Source organism: Cantharellus anzutake (genome assembly GCF_015039405.1).
Source record: "Cantharellus anzutake strain C23 chromosome Unknown EI90scaffold_59, whole genome shotgun sequence".
Classification (NCBI taxonomy): Eukaryota; Fungi; Basidiomycota; class Agaricomycetes; order Cantharellales; family Hydnaceae; genus Cantharellus; species Cantharellus anzutake.
The window spans coordinates 477,588-496,458 of NW_024067009.1; the positions used below are offsets into that span (position 1 = coordinate 477,588).

The 18,871-nt window shown below is 49.2% G+C and overlaps 3 protein-coding genes across 3 annotated transcripts; 1 reads left to right on the plus strand and 2 right to left on the minus strand.

Annotated features, from left to right (window-relative positions):
* Positions 1–957: 957 nt before the first annotated feature.
* On the minus strand, positions 958–5,707 carry EI90DRAFT_3074900 (uncharacterized protein). The gene is made up of 12 exons (XM_039061529.1): positions 5,569–5,707; positions 4,540–5,512; positions 4,243–4,482; positions 3,979–4,179; positions 3,368–3,917; positions 3,236–3,315; positions 3,040–3,181; positions 2,295–2,985; positions 2,132–2,241; positions 1,773–2,072; positions 1,496–1,718; positions 958–1,443 (listed from the first exon to the last, which is right to left on the minus strand). The coding sequence occupies exons 1-12, from the start codon at positions 5,632–5,634 to the stop codon at positions 1,327–1,329; spliced, it is 3,693 nt and encodes a 1,230-aa protein (XP_038911770.1). The 5' UTR covers positions 5,635–5,707; the 3' UTR covers positions 958–1,326.
* Positions 5,708–7,882: 2,175 nt separating this feature from the next.
* On the minus strand, positions 7,883–12,102 carry EI90DRAFT_2243043 (AEX-3 domain-containing protein). The gene is made up of 14 exons (XM_039052746.1): positions 11,430–12,102; positions 10,567–11,352; positions 10,416–10,509; positions 10,219–10,363; positions 10,106–10,165; positions 9,991–10,050; positions 9,870–9,937; positions 9,771–9,801; positions 9,636–9,718; positions 9,562–9,576; positions 9,387–9,503; positions 9,163–9,325; positions 8,746–9,103; positions 7,883–8,685 (listed from the first exon to the last, which is right to left on the minus strand). Exons 1-14 carry the CDS (start codon positions 11,896–11,898, stop codon positions 8,054–8,056), a joined length of 3,081 nt encoding a protein of 1,026 aa, XP_038911771.1. The 5' UTR covers positions 11,899–12,102; the 3' UTR covers positions 7,883–8,053.
* Positions 12,103–12,119: 17 nt separating this feature from the next.
* EI90DRAFT_2243254 (COG4 transport protein-domain-containing protein) lies at positions 12,120–15,152 on the plus strand. The gene is made up of 12 exons (XM_039052747.1): positions 12,120–12,504; positions 12,557–12,682; positions 12,737–12,968; positions 13,021–13,226; positions 13,289–13,471; positions 13,524–13,970; positions 14,025–14,195; positions 14,255–14,434; positions 14,484–14,585; positions 14,646–14,777; positions 14,837–14,975; positions 15,024–15,152. Exons 1-11 carry the CDS (start codon positions 12,154–12,156, stop codon positions 14,927–14,929), a joined length of 2,223 nt encoding a protein of 740 aa, XP_038911772.1. The 5' UTR covers positions 12,120–12,153; the 3' UTR covers positions 14,930–14,975; positions 15,024–15,152.
* Positions 15,153–18,871: the final 3,719 nt, after the last annotated feature.

Consider the following 18,871-nt stretch of genomic DNA (forward strand, 5'->3'; position numbering starts at 1 on the left):
TAATGAGCAGTAGGACTTGAAAGGCAGGACAGAACGAAAAATTTCTGCATATTTTATGGATATAAAATGCCCCAGGGCTGGTGTTACAGGAATGGGTTCCAGGGAACCCAACCTGAGCTGTTCTGCTCACAGGCAGAGGTGGCTGCATAGCCATCAGAGGGAGTGGAAGGGGAAGAGTGTCTGAATGTATAACCTGTGGGTTGGCCAACAGTAACTTGGCACTCCTGGGAGTGTACTGGCAGCAAGTACAGTGGAGGTGTCATATTGAAAGGTTGCTTACTTATTTGGGGACGGTAATGTTCCGTTCCCCCGTTCGCCTCAGGCCTCAGTTAGTCCGTCTAAATATAAGCTTAAATGTGCTGTATATTCAATGGGGTAGAGGTAAAAGGCTACCGGGCCTTTACAACTACTCTGAGGTATATATATGTAAATTACATATCTCGGCACAAATAAATAATGAAAGAACAGCATCACTATAATCGGAATTATAGTGAAGTAAGGTTAATCCCTTACACATATCCATCCATGGCCATCACCTTCCATCACCTCTGGTCCTTCTGGATCGCCTCTGCTCCTTCCTCACTAACCTTGGAGCCTCCAGTTTCCGCAATCCCCTCCAACTCCCCCAATGGTCATCACCCTGTAGCTTTGCGACTACCTGTATGACTTGGATGTCTGGTCCATTTCTCCTGTTTCATCTCACATGTCTTAGCCTGATTTTCATGTATATAAGGAGTTGACCATCAACTGGTCAGTGCAATTCCAACAGTAGGAATAAGGGCAACTGTCTAGCTCACAACAAGTGGGTAGTGGACACTGAGCCCGGACCTTGCAGAAATCCCGGAGAACCCACCATGGAGTTTTAGGATCAAGCATAGTGGAGAAAGCAGAGTTTGGCCACCCTCTTTCAACGATCACATACAAGGCCTCTTCAAACATCCTGAGAGGCCTAGATATTGGGTATCCAAGGTGGTCATGGTTGCAAAGCAACCATTCCAGTGAATGTATTAGTCCACTCACAAATGGTCTGTACACGAGTTGTTGTCCTTAGATGGTTAGATACATGTTGAAACAGGAGACATCATCAGCCACAAATGTAATGGTACGGAGACACGAAGGGAGAAAACAAGTTGGACTGCACAGGGGAAACACGAGGGAGGAGCTACAATGGGTATACTGGAGTTTACGAAAATAGAATCATAAATCAAGCGAACGTAGGGGGTTGCCAAGTGGGTGTGTAGCGCGGAACGCAAATCAATTTGGAAAGACGACGAGAGGATGAGTGAAGCAGAGACAAAGTGTGGGGTGCACGCAGGTAGCGGTGTGCTAAGCTGAAGGCGAGTCAGTGGGTTCGTGAAGGCCAAGGAATTTCCTGAACTTGTGGGACGTTGGATGCTCGCTGCCGTCTTCTGGAGTCTTTGGTAGGATCCGCCTCATGATGACCTGCCATGATCATAGTCAGCATCATTAACTGCTTGAGATCTAGAATACATACCTCACGAGGCAAAATTGGAGTGTCATCCAATACATGCCTGATAAGTGACCGTTCAGGGAAGGCATGACTATCGCAAGTATCAAAGCGTTTCTGGTACGCCACGACTGCTCGGATAATCTTGGCCTGAGACTCATATTTGGACCAGTTTATCTTAGCCTTGTTGTCAGGCTTGTACGCTGACATGTTCTCAGTAACTCCAGCTGCCCACTTGGTATGCGATGACCTTAGCCCAATTTTCGTCAGACGGATGATCCTGAAGTATTCAGAGAAAACTCACAGGTCCACAAGAACTGGGCCCGACGAATTTTGAAGTGCAAGCTTATACGCTTTCGACCCTCCAAAAGCTGAAACAAGTACTTCCATCGAAAGGAAGCGCTTCCATGGCGATTCCTCCACGTCCACCAACTTCTGGTACAAAACTCCCTGATCAGGGACAGCCTGTCGAATTGCATTGATGACAAAGTGAAGAGAAAAGTAATTGTTGTGCTTGCGAAGTGCGTCGGCAACATGAATGAAGTGTTCTGCCACTTTGGCACGTTTGTTATAGCCATCAGGGGCAATGATCATCGAGAGTACCCTGGGATTAGGCAGGTGTCAGTGCGTACTGAAAAATTATTTAGGTTAATAATAGCGAACCAATAGTAGAACCTGTGAGCGACGGCAGACGCAATTTTTTCGAGAACAGTGGGTTGAACAACTTCTTCTTTTCGTTGTGACCTGTAAACGTGCCGCAACCAGTCCCGGGGCTGGGGGAAATGTTAGCACCTCACTCGTTAAGATGGAATGACAGGTCGCCCACGGTAACTGAAAGGTAAATCGGTAGAAGGTCCCTCGTAATCTGCTCCGCAACCTCTGGAGAACTCATCTTCAGAAAAATGTCCACAGCTTTATTCAATTCCCTGAGCATAGTCTTAGGGTCAGCATCCAACGGCAGCGGGTTGATGGTCTTCCTCGATGGAGACCGGAAAGAGTCTAGGTACGAAAGTGCTAGCGTCGATCGACTGCGCTTCGGTACCTTCTGATTCGTCAGAGACGAAGGTAAGATCGTAACCGCAATTTTGCGGTCTTCCGTAGGAGACGTGGGCGGCACAGGCAACTGTGCCTTTGACCCATCGTCTCGCTGTGCCGTGGTCTCAGCGGGTCCCGACTCGTCAACTTCCCTCACTGTCGTAGTAGTAGAGACGGCTACTCGGATACCATGGGCCTTCTGCCTTGTCGACCTCTTCTTCTTGACATGACGTCCAGCTTTGCGAGGTCCCTCTGCCTCAGTCATAGTTTCTTCCTCTGATTCTGCAATGGTCCACGCCGCATCCGGGTCATCTTCTATCCTTGCGACACGCTTCGCAACGGGGAGCAAATCGGTTGCATAATGTAACAAATGCGTCCGCTTAACCATCATTCGAAGGATTGTCATGAGCTCAAGATTTGTGCGTTTGCTGGAGAAGTCGTTTGGGTGCTCGTTGAGCCATCGTTCAATGAAACCCGCAATTCTGAAAAGACGAACATCAGGTCGAACGGCTCAAAATGGATGTTGTCAAACTGACTTCAGCTCAGTGAAATGTGCCAGTGGTATTTCCACTTGTTCAAGGGCGAGGACTGCCAACCTCTTGCGAAGGGCCGCAAGAACTTTACGCGGCGTAGCAAATTGTCGATAAGTGATGAGGAAAGTGTTGATAAATTCAGTATCTAGACAAATTCAATCAACGCTGTGGTCACAACGTGGCTAGAAACGGAACTAACTGTCAAGGGTCACACAAACATGAATAAGCTTGTTGATAATCGTATCAAAAGTACCAAACAACTGGGGATTATTTCGCTTCCTATCCCGGGAGCGCTGTCAGTGGCAAAGAAAAAAATAGCTAGCTTACGCACTTTGCCAATTGAGCGTCACGGATTGCCTTGTCAACAGGGGACAATTCTGGTGGGGGCGGCAACAGTGGCTTCTGCTTCAGTGGCTTACTTACTTCATCGCCCGAGGGCGCCTCGTCGACCACAGTAATCTTAGGAGTGGTATCGGTACCAGAAGTGACCACAGGGGGGGTTGCAACGCGGTTAAAATCGGGGGGTGTCAAAGGCCTCTCCAAATCGTCCTCATCAACACCAGTGAATCGAACCACACTTGGCCGTCTACCCATGTAAGGACTAGGGACAGTTTTCTTCGGCTCAGGACCAACTAGCTCAGGAAACTGATTTGGAGGTGCCGCGGGCATTGCATCGAGAGTGTTCTCCTTCTCGCCACTTAAATGGATCAAGGTGTCATTTGTCGGCGTGTGAGTACGAGAGGGAGGAAGCGAAGGGAGATGAGCGGCAGGAGGCGAGGGAGGTTCATGCTCGGCAAACTCCCACGTTCTTGGAGAGAGCATTTCAGGAGATGCAGGATTTCTCCAATACTCGCTGTTTCCATACGGCAATCGGCCTTCTCCTGGTAAGGAAGAGAGGGGGGACATTAGATAGCGCTGCAGAGATCAAGGGGATTTACTCGCTTTGTTTGAGTATGCACTTGAAGAGCCATTGAAAGACGTCACGGCATCGTTGCTTACCCTCTTCGGTCTCTGTTGACACCTTCGCTAATCCCGTGGAATAATGGTTGGCACAACGATGAGATAGGTAAGGGTTCACCTGGAACGGCAAATCCGACTTGAGATGAACTTGCACGGCCGGAATTTGCAAGCGATGATACGCTTCTAAAAATCGTCAAGGAGCCTGAGTGTCCACACCACAAACTGATAGGCAACATCCCAACTCACCGCAGAGATCGACAATCTCACGATAACTATCAATATCGCTACCATCGTAGCATATCACCACCGCGTCAATCTTTGAAAGCGGTTCGGGCCAAGCCCACTGCCCGGTATCGTGTTCGATCGCTTCCCGCGTGTCCGGCCTGACAAGCTGTTGGGAGTCCACCTCCAGGAAAACTCCCCGGAAGCGAGTCCGAAGTTCGGATTCTTGCCGCTTCGCCACTATCCATGCTTTGCGAGTAAGAGCTATGGTTTGAAATATCGGGTTAAAAAAGCTAGATGATGGGGCAACCTAATACGCACTAGTTGTTGCTCCAAACTGCGTAGCTGCTGGTTCATACTCCAAGCCCCAACATTTGAGCCCTTTCCAGACGAACTGACTCTTCCCGCACTTCGGTGGGCCAACAATCGCGATAACAAAATCCTCCCCTTGAGGTATTTCCTCAAGTGAAGTTCGCTTCGTGTCTACGAATAAGGTCTTCGTTTGGTCTTTAACTGCCGCACTTGACTGAAATTGTGGGGGAAGCGGTGGGACCGGCGGTGGTGGGGTGGTGCTCCCAGGAAGAAAGCTCGAGGGTGGAGCCCCGGAAGACGCAGAACTGGCATTGGACGCGGTGTGTGGACGAGTACTTGGGAACCCCAAGGGTTCTGCACGGCCTTTGCCCTTCTCAGCGGCAGTCCAGGTCCGAGGTTGTACTCTGTCATCTTCGGACGAAAACAAATGATCAGAAGATATGTCGAGTAGACGCGGCTGCGAGTGACTAGAAAAGAACGCGGCATCATCCCATTCCGTCTCCGTATCCATGCCATCGGTTGTACTCATGTAACCAGTGGGGACAGGTTTGGAGGGCAAGGAACGTAGCCTTTCAGCGATTGAAGTAGACCATCCAATCTTGGATTGCCTGCGAGTGACATTGTGCGATGTTGATTCAATGGAAATGGTGGGGAGAGACTTCGTAACAGAAGAGGGGGCGTGTTTTGATAACTCCATGTCTGATGCTACACTAGTTGATAACGGGGATTGAAAAGGAGGGGAGTGTGAAAGCGCAGAATCCTCAAGTGGACTTGTGGGAACAACTGCCTGAAATCGTGGGGACGCACTGAAAGGAGAGGTTGTAGGAGGTGATCTACTGGGTGACCAATCACTAGTAAGGTCAAGAGTATCCGGAGGCATCTCAAGAGGGGGTAGCGCTGGAGTGGATTCGAGATGCGAGTGGGAACGTGTCGAGCGTAGTATACGAGCTAATCGGTCACCAATTTCCTTCGAGGAAGCGAGCTGAAGAAAGTGATCAGAGGTAGCCGAACATGCTCGATGAAACGCAAAACGCGTACCGATTTCCTCTGACGTGGGCCCTCATCATCCGAAGCGGAGCCCGCACGCCTAAAGAGCGACGCCATGACTGGCCAAGTGGACGCGGGAAGCCCGACTCTCAAAGCGTGTGATTATATTTGGGTAGCGATTACAGTAACAAAATTGTCCCACGTGATTTGACAAATCAAAGGATTGCCCATTGTTCATAGTCCGATTGTTTATTTGTCCCTGACACTCGCCACTCAAAACTTGGTCTTTGTGCTTATTTACCTTGTGTCTATCTGTATCCGGGTCGAGCATATATGTATGCTTCAGCTGCGCCCCCGCCCTGTGTGCTCCACTGGCAAAGGACGGTACTAAATAGGGGTGCCACGGTTCGGTTTGGTTCGGTTCTGGAGCGATTTTTTGAGAACTGGAACCGGAACTGGTTCGAAATTTGATGATAATGCCGAACCAGAACCGAACCAGTATGTGAACCGAACCGAACCATTATTTGGTTCTCTTGCGGTTCGGTTCGGTTCTGGAACGGTTCGAACCAACTTTGTTAAATGTGATAATTTCAATGAAATATTATATTTTCGGCGGAACATTCTAAGTGTCCATAATGAGGCCCACCCGCTCTGCGCGTTCTATCATGAGATTTGCGTCATAACCCTGCCACTCTCGGACCTTTGCTGCGTCTAATGCCTTCCTTGCCTCCCTCTCCTTGAAGTAGTTACGCTGCATATCGGCCTTCGCGATTTGAATAGCCCCGAGATGCTCGTTCCGACTGTCAGTGTCACTGTGTTTAGCGGCAGAAAATGCCCTTTCACATGGAATAGAGGATGCTGGGACCGAGAGCAGATCTCGGGCGATGGAGGCTAAGACAGGATATGTAGCGCCTTTTTTCTGAAAATTAGTATAGATAAGTTCGAAGTTAAAGCATAGTTGAGACAAAATACTGGTGCCGCTCACCATCCAAAAGTCGAGGATGTCCTTTCCAGGCAGTTCAAGTGGGTCGTTGAGATAGCATTCAAGTTCCCCACAAGGATCATCGCTTGATACTTCCTGAGCCCGTCAAGCTTGGCTGGCTGCAAGACGGCGAGAGAGACCAGAAACTTCATCAGCTGAAGTGGCAACTGGCAGCGCATATACACCCTCGCCCTGGTTTTTTCCAGTTGTATTGAAGGCAGCAGACCGGGTTGCATATATGGAATGATACTCAAGAAACTGGTAATAGTCTGTGACAATCAACACTCTGGGAGATGAATGGCGCGACTCACAATGATGCGCACGCTCTCATTTTTCATTTGTGTGACATAAGATACTAGTAAGGTTTGGAGCATGACAACATTCCTACGGTTCTATGGTTCGGTTCGGTTCAGAACCGGTTCACATTTTCCCCCTAACTTAGAGAACCAAAACCGAACCATCAGAGAACTGGGTCAAAACCGAACCACGGTTCGGTTCCAGCATGGTTCGGTTCTCGGTTCGGTCCCGGTTCGAACCGGTTCTCTGAGAACCACGGCACCCCTAGTACTAAATATCTGATATCCCGGAGCTACCCCTGACTTGCCCGTGTGGATTCACTTTGACGAGCGAACCACCCACAAAGCCAGTGCCGCAATGCACGCGCACGGATAGGGCATAACAAATAACAAGTTCCCTTCCTAAGCTGAGACTCTTGTGTAACTGGAGGGACTTTGTCGTTGGCCACGAGTGAGGGACCATAATTACAATGAAACCTAGAAATTAGCATAAGACGAAGGTGGACCCAGAGTATATACAAAAAATAAAGTGTTTAAAACGAATACATAATAATTATTGGTCCGAATCACTGTAGAAGAGCTGTGAATTGGAATTGAAAAGGTTGATACGTTCCCTCTAAGTCAAAACCTCGGCCTCTCGGTAGCGGCACTTGTGGCAACGCTCGATGCTCTAGCACGGGTCCCTAAAAATCCGGCTTTGAGGTTCTGCTGGGAATGCTGTTCCTCCAAAACCTTGGTCCCGCGTTCCAAAGATTCACGAGGGGTTTCGTCTGCGTATGCACCAGGGACTCCTTTACTATAATCCTCGGGTACAACTTGGGTGGGCGAGCCATTATCCTCGTCGACACCATCAGACTCATACGTTGAGTGGTCCAGGGCACTTTGGTAGTCATCTGAGTCATCTGTTGTGAAGGCATAGGATGAAGGGGGCACTGAAGCCCGCTTGCGTGAGACAGACGCCGATCCTCTGACGTGTTTTGTACCGTTTGCCAAACTAACGCTCATACGGGGGGTGGTATCGACATTAGGGGCGATAGGTGGCTGGGGTGTGCTGGGATTAACTGGAGAAGTAGGCTTTTCTTGCTGAACCAGCTTTGGCGTGGACTGGATCGGAGTTTCGGCAGGCGACTCCTTGATCGACGACGCGCGTTGAAGAAGCGGAGACCTGACACGAGAAGCCCTGCTAACGGGGCCCTTTTGCGAACCGCTCTCCTCTAAGCTTGTCCTTGCACTAGAGACAGACTCGGTGCGATAGTACTTAGCTTCTCGGACAGCATCCAGCTGATATGAGCAGGTCAGCATCTAATGATGACATTAGCTGTGGTGAAAACTGCACCTTGCGCTGAATCTGGAGCATTCTCTGAGCAACGGCGTCACTACGCTCTGATATGCTTCTATCCATCCCACCAAGCGCATCACTGTGGTCCCGTTTCGTCACCGAGAACCTTCTCAGAGCCTTCTCGGAGAGAGCTGTGGGAGATCTCTTGTCGGTCACCTCCCTAACAGGCCCTATAGTCACAGTGGAGTCGCCACCATTGGGATGCGATTCAACAAGCGCCATAGCTTGTTCTTCCGCGAGTGTCGTCGCAGTGCCGAACGAGCGAAGGGTGTGGTTGTGGCTGCTCCCCGTTTCTGGCCCTCCACCATTCCTTGAGCTCGGACGAGAATCGGAACGATGGGAGGACATAGCTGAACCAGGGCGCGATATGACCAGGTCGGAAAGATCGGAGTTGCCATCACTGAAGGCGATGGACACGAGAGCTCGCTCAATTTGTGCCTCGACCTCAGCAATCATTTGCGAACGTTCGCGTTCCATTTCCTCCATTTCCTCACGCATACGCTCCAGCTCTATCAGAGCCTGGTTGTGCTCAGCCTCAGTTTGAGCCAACTCTGCAATAGAATGTGATGTAAGAAGTCTAAACTCGACGGGACGACGGAATAGATGCCTACTCTGCTTCAGCACTTCCTTTTCCTGGGAAGTAATGGTTACCTGAGCACTCAACCGTTTGCTCTCTCTTTGCTCCTTATTAATTTTCGCACGCAGCTCTGCGGCTTCTGAGCTTAAAGCCTCAGCATACTCTTCAAAGCTAACAAATTTTTGCCTCCAGAGCTCAGACTCTGTCATGAGGAAGTTGAGCCGCCGTGAGAGACGACCAATCTTCGTCTCAAGATCGTCGCGAGCGTCGACGAATGCTGATGCACGTTTGCGGATGGAAGACTGAATAAAGCGTTCTGCAGGAGTGAGACTGCTCGGAGGTTTGACTTGGCCCAGCATCATTAAACGTTTAAACAAGCTGGGCTTCTTATACTGAGGTCGATGAACAGGCTTGAGTCTTAAGTGCGTGGTCGAAGTACCTCCCGTCTCACCTTGTCTCGAAGGACCGCATCGAAGGCTTGCACCACTCTGGTCTGGTGCCACCAATCGGGCGCACGAATGATCTCGGCGACAGGCGTTGAGGTATTGCCTTTCTTCGTGGTGATCTTGCAAAGGGGGCGGAATCGCCCAGCCGGAAATGCCTCTTTAAATTCACTAGAGAACACGGATATGAGGCGATGTTGGATACTTAAACGTATGATTGAGTGTCAGCTACCTGGGAATAGAGTGGTCCGGGTGGAAGTAGGAATTGAAAGCCGCCATCAGTGTGCGACGGGACTTGTCACGCTGAGCCCTCACTGAAACGACACCCAGAGGAGGAGCCGAGCAATTGCTGCGAACGGCACAGTCATTGTCAATGTCAGTGAAAAAGTCCCTACTGATGAGCTTACACGTAATTGATATCTCTGTTGTGCAGAGTATTATGAGGAACCCCAACCCACATTGATCCAATTACATAACTCACAGATCGCAAACACAGACTTCAGGTAAGATGGTAGTAATGTACCGGGTTTCAGTCGGCATGCCAATGATCCATGGGCCAGGATCCTAGATAGTTGGGATATTAATTGTACGCTCTAACCAATGCATTTGAACATGCCTCAAGGTAGATTTTCGCATCACGAGCGTGCCTGCATAGCGGGTTATCAAGCATTACAGCTGAATCTTGGGATGTTGGTGAAAAATGGTGATAACATACACTGTGGGCATTGAAACACCATTCCATCCCCGTAATTCGCACAAGTATTTGATAGTGCAGACAGCAATCTGAGAGTAGATGTGAATGACGTTCTTAAACTCGCTTGGAAACGCAAACGTACACCAAGCATAGCTAAGTGTCTAGAAAGGAACAGTATACGCCCGGTTGGAGCCAGCGCCAGCTGAAGGCAAGAAACAAAATGAATAAGTAGCACCAATGCAAAACAAAGAACACACCTCGCAGATGGTAAGGATATTATCCAGGTTTAAGCACCGGAACAAGGGCCACATAGTGAACTTATGGAAGCATGTCAGCTGTTCAGCGTGGCCAAGAATAAAAGATCTGTTACATTGACGTCAACCAATCCCCTTCCAAAATCCAGTCCTCCAGGGAATCGACATACAACTTCCAGTGTCTCGCCTGCGACACCAGCATCTATCTTAACCATCTCGCCCGCCCGGGGGGCAGGATACTCTAATATTTTGGAAATCTGACTGAAACCGGATGTGAATATTCCGCCAAGGAGGGATGAGGAAGGCAACATACAGAGTATGTGATTGGACGTCTTTACTGAAGCGCGCCCATGAGAGAGTAAGATAATCTCTCATCAAATCATAGATGGGATGCCTTGATACAAGCGCTTGAAATCAAGTCCCATTGGTGATTGGTTCACGTCGACAACAATAGTTATACCCACTCAGCGCATAAGGTAGCCAGAACACTGTGTTAGGAGGCAAGAACAGTGTTGAAGCCCCAGGATTCTCCCCTGGTGCGGCCAGACCTGTGATGCCATCAATATCGCTGCCAAGCTCACTGTCTTCGGCCTCAGTGGCGCTCCATGGATTCGGCTTTTTCCTCCTTCCACCGCTGCCTTTCCCCCCTGCTTCTGTGTCTGTTGACACACTGGATACTTTCGGTGACCTGGCCCCCCCCGGGCCACTTCTGTGTCGCGCAGCCTCTTCGAGAGTTTTTCGGATTGCGGCGGAACGGTCCTCATCTGCGTGCGACCAAACAGTAAGGCAGACACCATAGTAAGTTATTGCACTAGAAGATGCGTCCGAAGCCGCTGCTGCTGATGTAAAGGTATTTGAGGGGCCAAGGTAGGTTGAAGACGGTCGGGGAAAAGCAGGATCTAGGTACGGACTATTTCCGTGCATTGAACGCTCCCCGTTGGTAGTGGTGCTTAACATGGAAGTACGGAGGATTCCATTGCTCGTCGTGGAGGGCTCGTCCGACGATCCAGGGAGCTGAAAGGTGAACGTATGGACCGTGGAAGGTGGCTGAAGGGTACTGGCAATGATCTCAACCTCACGGGTAAAAGATAGTTTGAGAGATTTAGAGAGCATTTTGCCAAGATCTGTCTTAGTGAGCATCCCAAGACGTCTTGTCCCATCTTCGCCCACCCCTTTCCCGCGGCGTTTCTTCTTTCCCCCAAGTCCAGGGGTAACGCTACTTCCCAGAACTTCTGCGCGCCAGAAGCGTCCTACAGCGCCTGTAGGTCATTCCATTTCTTATTAAGTTCGGAATATCATCATGCATGGAAGCACATGGAAAAATTACCTTCGCAATGATGTACACCCTGAATTGAATCGGTATCGGCAAGGGTCCACGTTTGCGGTGACTTGGGAAGGCCTGACACAAGATATAGACTCGCCAAAGGCAGTGTTGGACTTGAGTTCGGTGGCCCATGTGCTGGCGAAACAGAAAGGAAAGCAGAGCTCGTGGTGCTCTCTCGGTGACTGCGAGGGGTGTGTTTACTGCTGATAGTGCCAGGAGCGCGAGGCGTTGGGGGCGGTTGAAAATCTGCCCCACCTGCAACGGCTAAGCTGGACAACGAAGAAGCACTCGCGTTTCGTGTTGCGAGGTCGCGAGCACTGAGGTGGTCATGAGCAGGCGGATTTTGATTATTGGAGGAAGAAGCGCGTTTTAAGGTTCGACTTATCCAACTCTGATCTTTTTCGGCTGATGGGAGGAAAGATGGCTCGTCTGGAGGCGAGACTTGGAGCGATGGCTTGCGAAAGACGGACATCCGGACCAGAACGGGTCAAGTGAGACACCTGTCCTTAAATGCAAAATAAAGGAAAGAAAGAAAAGGCACGATCTGTGAGCAGAGGGTGAATGCTCTTTGTAGTGCACGCTCGGAGACACGATGGAAAGAAAGGAAACGAATATTTCCTCTACAAACGGTAACAAGGGACTGTGATTCAGTTTTTGGTATTTTGATGGATTGTAGACATATGTTTGCGCCGGGGACGCGACTGAAAGGACTGCACAGAAAGCTGAAATGGAGGCGGAACTAGCTACTGGTGGTTCTCGCCTCGTAGCCCGTGAACTCAGAACTCTTCCAGAACTGCTCTCTGCGCTCTCTAGAATACAATCGGAAGAGTCGGCGCTCTCTTCTGGTCTCTCTGCTTTGCTAGAAGCTCAAGAGCCGCTGAAGATGTCTTTGGCTCGCCTGAGCTCGTTGAAGCCGCAGATCCATGGCCTTCGTGTTGAGGCCGTCAATGTTTCCGAAAAAGTGGGGGTTACCGCCAAGACTGCTGAACGGGTAAGAGGCAAAGTGCAAGCCCTCGACGAAGAAATGAGAAGGATACGCGAGGCTTTGGAGCGTGTAGGGCTAGTTCTGGATCTGAAAGTTGGCCTCATTCGTCAAATTGCGCTTTCATCGCTTACTATTTTGCGCCCAGTCGTCCTTGGAATATCTCCGCTCCGCTATGGAGTCCAGAGATTGGGAATCCGCCTCAAGACACTGTTCGCGGGCCATGTCTATACCCGAAGACATTATCTGTGGCCGTTTCACAGATGCGACTGTGGTGAGTCCCTTTGGTTCTTGATCTTTTCCGAGGTTGATAATGTGGTCTCAGTAGCCGAGTGCCGAATCGCATCTTCCTCCGATAGAGACATTGTCGGAAGCGCGGAACTATCTCCTGCACACTTTCCGGGATAACTTTGAGCGAGCCGTTGCGGCCAGAGATTCAGCCGGGATAACTCGGTTCTTTAAACTATTCCCTACTATTGGTTGGGAAAAAGAGGGCCTAGCGGCATATTCAGATTTTGTAGTCGACCTGGTGAGGAGCAGACCGATATCATCAGGAAAGAGTTAGTCTATGCTTCTCTTGCCAATGACATAGTCAAACATTTTTCCGACCAGCTTCTTCGCCCATGCATTATGTCTCTTCCCTCACTTCGCTGTTCGAAAGCATTGCCATTATTGTTTCTCAGCACCAGCCTGTAGTCGAAAAATACTACGGAGACAGCAAGATGCGATTAGTCATTGAGCGACTTCTGGGGGAGTCTGATAGAGCCGTTGTGGGATTGGTTGAAAACTGGGAGGAAGATCGACAAGCCAGAAGGAAGGCTCGTCTCCGTTCGATCTCAGCGATGGACATGGAATATACTGATGGATGTTCACTGCATAGCTTCAAGATACAATGAATACACACTTCCCCAGCCTCGTCACTGGCGCTCAAAGAAGGCAGGTGGCTGCGACAATAGAGGTCGAATCTGCTGATCCACGTGAAATTGACCAATTCCTATCCGAACTGTCCGGCATGGTTGGACGGTGGAGTCTTTTCCATCATTTCCTTTATGAGCGTCTCAAAGTGAGTCCATAATTCATCTTTGTGTCCGACCCTCTCCTTACATCTGTGAAAGGACACGGAGGCGCAATCTCCCTCCGATAAAAACGGCTCGAGGTCTAGTGTTACATCATCTGATATTCTAACCATCCTTCAAGCTACAAAATCTGCCTCCATTTTCGATAAAACCGTGTCAACTTATTATCTCCCGCTCGAATCCTGGTATCTCCGTGCCATCATTGACAAATCACATCGTCTTTCTGCCATCGACTCTTCGGCCACCCCTCCACAGAACACGACACCGGATGATGTTTTCTACGTCCTCAAAGCGGTTCTGACCAGAATGATAAGTTTAGGGACGTTGAGCCATCTGAAGGATTTATTGTTGATGGTGAAAGCGACTCTGGAAAGGGACTATTCGGCAATAATCAAAACAAAAATGGATGAAGTTTACACCAGCAAGCCGGGGTCCACTTCAGCGAAGACCGAGAAAGCGGAGAAAGAAAACCGAATTGCGTTCATGGTGGGCAATTTGTTCCATTCTCGTTTTACTCTTTCTGATCGTCAAATATTGCAGATTCTGTTAAATGACTTATCAATATCCACGAGTCATACAGAGACGCTTGTTCGGAACCTTATTTCATCTACACTCATCACTCAAAGCTATCTTGACATTGAGGTAGAAACTGCTCAGAAAACAGTGTCATCCCTCCTTGGCATAACCGGGACGTTCAAATCTGTTCTCCATGTATGCACACTCTGTGTCGGGCGTCACATCAGGACTGACACCTCCCAACCGATATTCAGGCTGGGATTGAGCAGCTGTTCAACCAACTCATCCGACCCAAATTACGCCAATTCGTTGCCGACATTTACAAAGACGTTTCATACAACCTTGACCAGGACGCACATACTGCTGCAGAATACAATGATGTGGTTCGGAAACGCTTTGCCAGACTATGGGGCGCTTTACTTGATGGCTTCCAGGTAAGCCTTTTCCAGATTCCGCATTATGGGGGGAAAAATTGTTCCTTAGGACACATTGACGGGAGCGAATTACCATCAATTCTTCCTCCTCACTGTAGAAGTCCTTACTCGCCATTGGGAAAAACAGATATTAACCATGAGATTTTCGGAGGTTTGTACCCTCATCTTTATCGTTGTCCGTCTAAACATGGGCAATTACCGGCTGGCACAGTTGGGGGCTCTCCGCTTCGATCGTGATCTCCGTTCCGTATCAGGCTATCTAAGCACTCTGGCAGAGTTCGGTGACGGCCGGGAAAAGTTCCAACGACTCCAACAGATCTCGACGATTTTGAACCTAGATGAGGTGAGTTCATCTCTTTCATTCCATACCGGGAATTGAATGGTTTCTCCGCGAATTTCAAGGAAGAGGATGCAGATGAATTTTATAGTGGTTCGGGTATTGTATGGAGATTGAGCGCTAATGACGTTAAAACCATCGTGGGTTTGAGGACATGAACTGAATCTCATCGATTTAATTTTTGCCGACTTCCGTGCTCCAACCGTGAGCCTCGCTTGTGTATCTGCCAGGCGTTACTGAAGACGGCCATAGAGGCACATGCAACAAGATTACTGTCTCGGACTCGAGAACCCGGAATTCCGAAATCTCCGCTGCCCGCTTCGTGTATTTCCAGCAAATAAATATACAGTCCACACCCAATCAACTGTTCGGGAACTAGTGTCTCGTCTGAAGAGTCGACCGGCTGTGACTTGGTTCTTCAACTAAACGCTATAGTCATGCATATTCATTACCAGATAGATATCGAGTGAGGGAGATGTCCGACGCCCCTATGCTTGTATAAGCCCGTAGATTGAGCTTCCACAAGAGAGACTTCGTTTTGCATGTTCAGTTGTGATGGTGCCCGCCGTCCTTGATCCAGAGAGAACCACTCACTGTCGTCTCACATACATCCAGTCCCGTAAGCAATCATCATTGCATCACTCCCTGTACACCCAGTGGCCTTTCAGTTGCAACAATGATATGGAACCTAGACGACTAGCAAGGGGCGCGCGCAAATCTGACAATGAGTGGGCTCGCTCGTGCTCAAGTAGGTCCCTGGCACTGAACGGTCATTTGATCACTGGGACCGACATACTACTCCAACTGGCAGGAGTCATTGAGGGCGAGCGCGAGTATCAGGCTAGGTACAGCTCCACTTCAACTTGCCTTACGTAACCTTTGGGCCTCCCATACAGGCCACTTTCGTATCAAGAACATAATGTGTCAACTTTAATTGCGTAAGGGGGAATGCCGTTTAGCGAAATCTATGAGTTCTTGGTTTGAGATAATAAGTGGCGGGTATGTGCGAAGAGAAAAGGTTGTAGACGGGGCAGTGAATTGGTTCATATCGTGAAATGAGGGACTCAAACGAGGGAGACATGCAGCTAAAGTCTCAAGGTTATCACGGTGGTCGGGGATTGCCTGGAAGAGGAATTGAAATATGTTGTCCGATGCATCATCTAAGATGTGCAGCTTAGATTCTTCATCCCTGCGACCGCAAACGCAGCAGAAGCAGAGCCATATGGCATGGACATGTGTGCCCTTTCTAGAGCAGAGAATGGAGTGAGCGACAAAGTTGACTAAACTTGTGGAAAATTCTTTGTGCTTCCATTGTCTGGAGTGGGCAAAAATGCCGAATTTCGGCAATTGAGCCAGCTAGGAGCATTGAGGATGATGTGCCAATCACTGGTGAATGACATCAAACGTCGAAGTTGGGGCAACGCATCGGAGAGGAAGAACACATCTGTATCGCTAGTGAGTTGAGGCAATGTTTGAAAGAGGAAAGCGGCATATCTACCCAGTGTGATATCGTAGAACGAGAGAGAGAGATTCCGTAACTTCACCATGGACATCAAACGTCAGATTTGAAAAACACGGCACACAAGGTCGGGGCACGAATGGAACTACTATATCAAATCCCTTCATGAATTCCGGTGACATATACCCACTGTCGCCCAACGTGAATGGCGAAGGTCTCGATCCATTAAAGAGACAGTTCTATTTCTGGAAAGTTTTCGGATTCCATGATGCTCCTTCGGCCTGGTCGAGATGTAAGGGCGAAGTGCGCGTTAACTCACAATGCCACCGCCTTCAAGGAGCGTCATCATCTCAAGTTTCCCATAATGGCAACAGCATTCCATATCTTGCACACGATTGAACATGATACGAGAGTGGGACGGTCACAGCACCGAAAGACGGACAAAAGAAACTCAGCACTTCGCATTAAAGGCACCCCCGCAGTGTAAAGGGCTGAAGGGATTCGAATTGATTACATAATCTCCCAAGTCTGGCCACTTGTCACGCTCCATTTGGTGTTCCAAGCTGACAGATTTAACTTCCTACACGCCAGCACCTCGTTGCTACCCTTTAGCTGCAAGAGAAAGCCTGCTAGTATAACCACTGGGCCTCAGACTATTCGGGCTCCTTCGCTATTAGGATGTTAGCGATTTACGCTAGCGTTTTACGCTCAGTCAATCGTTGTTGAACTTATAGATTAGAACTAATTACCTAGCGTTTTACGCTAGGGCATATGAAGATACATGAGTGACAACACAAACATGTGGTAAAAGCGTAGTCTCACCTCAGTCAATCGTTGTTGAACTGAGGGAGACGAAAGTGAAAAATTGTTCACTGCTTTTATAAGCAGTCGCCTCAATGGCGCACTGACTTTGGTAGCAGGAATACCAAGAAAGGAAATATAGCGCCGCTAGCTCAACATCACATTGTGAGTTGGCCACAGCGCACTATAACTCCCAAGAAAACCAAGATTTCAACATTCGCGGGACGCGTGAAGTCACATCCTCTCTGTCTGCTACCCCTGTTTCTTTTGTATATTTGGACGCTGTACACAATCCATTCTTCATGCAGAGATTAGTTGATAGCCAACGGGACCCAGACCCATTCATTCAGGGGAACGACTGGTGGAAAATATTGCAGCGGGGTAACATATTTCTTTCTGTTCTCGCATCAGAGCCGGTCGAAATCGCTCCGCGTAGAAGTGTATACTGGTTTTTTGGCTTGCACATCTTCATTCTGATGCTTCTTCGGACCAAGGCATCCAGATCAGCACGTTTGTCAACTATAGCCGCCTCTGTTGTGTCGATTAGGAGCATGAGCAAATCTAATATTTTGCGCTAACTTGAACAGGAAATTCATTGCGTCAATATTCCGTGCTAACTTCCACCGAGTTAGATCTAGTGACAGACAGTACCAGGTATGTCATCTGACAGAGTCCGCACGGCACCTAGCTCCAATTCCCGGTTGCCACGTTGGCCGCATGATCCACCGGAGGTATCAACTGACATGGGGCAGATGCGAGTTCTCTTCCTGAATATCTTTCTGCATTGTCCGGAGTACGCATTCACAGAAATTAGCATCCAGTTTTGAGAACTTATCATTCTTTCCACCGCATCATTGGCCGGAGGCAATACGGGTGTCATGAAGTGGTCCCACATCTACGGTCATGCTAGCTGTCCTCGTTACGCGACCTTCAAATGTTTGCACAAACCTTGTTGCTTCTAGGCAGACGAAATTGAACGATTGCATTCTACTGCGGGTCATTGGGATGCATTGCAGAACATCTTCAAGTGGCCTTGGGCAGAAATGATTTCATGCACGACCAGGGATGCCTCATCACTAAGAGTTTTCACACACCGCGATCTCCGCGAAGGAAACGGTGTTGGAGGCATCGGGGCCAACAGCTGCGGTACGGGTGAAGACCGATGCCCTGAAATGCGGACAGAGGTCAGCATGGCGTAAAGTGGGACTGCCACATGCACACACACATGCCGCGTCCCCATGTTGAGAGATGAGCGGCAGAAGATCATCTACTTTTGGCTCAAACCGTCCAGCCACCTAAATAGAAGCGGGCGGCCGGGCAAAGTTCCGGCTGTTGTGCACAGCCAAAACATGTGAAGAACCAACCCCACGATGGTGTTGCCCTTTATTCTGTTCAGAAGCCACGAGGCAAGCGGGGATGTTGCTCGAGACTTCCATCAAGGGCATCCCTTTTATCAATTCACCAACGCACAGCTGTGTGAACACAGTTGTGAGTGATTTATCAAGAGCGCTATCGGCGGAACATAAAGTCCAAATCCTGGAGCCAAACGTCACTGCAGCCTCTCTTCAGGATGACAGCCCTTTCTCATGGTTTCTACTTGATGGTCACCATCACGGCATCGTTGTGCATCATCGCTCACACTTGAGCTCGCACACGGCAATCAAACAGGAATTCATGAGGGTAGAAGTGGCGTGGTAGTTCGACACCAGTTGGCGAGGATTCTCATTCCAACATATCAAATGTGCAGAACAACGACATCCCTACTCGCCAAGGAGAAGCGAGCCCGTGATAGCTGAGGAGTGAGGCCAACACTGCCACCTACTGTGGTAAAGGGCCAGCA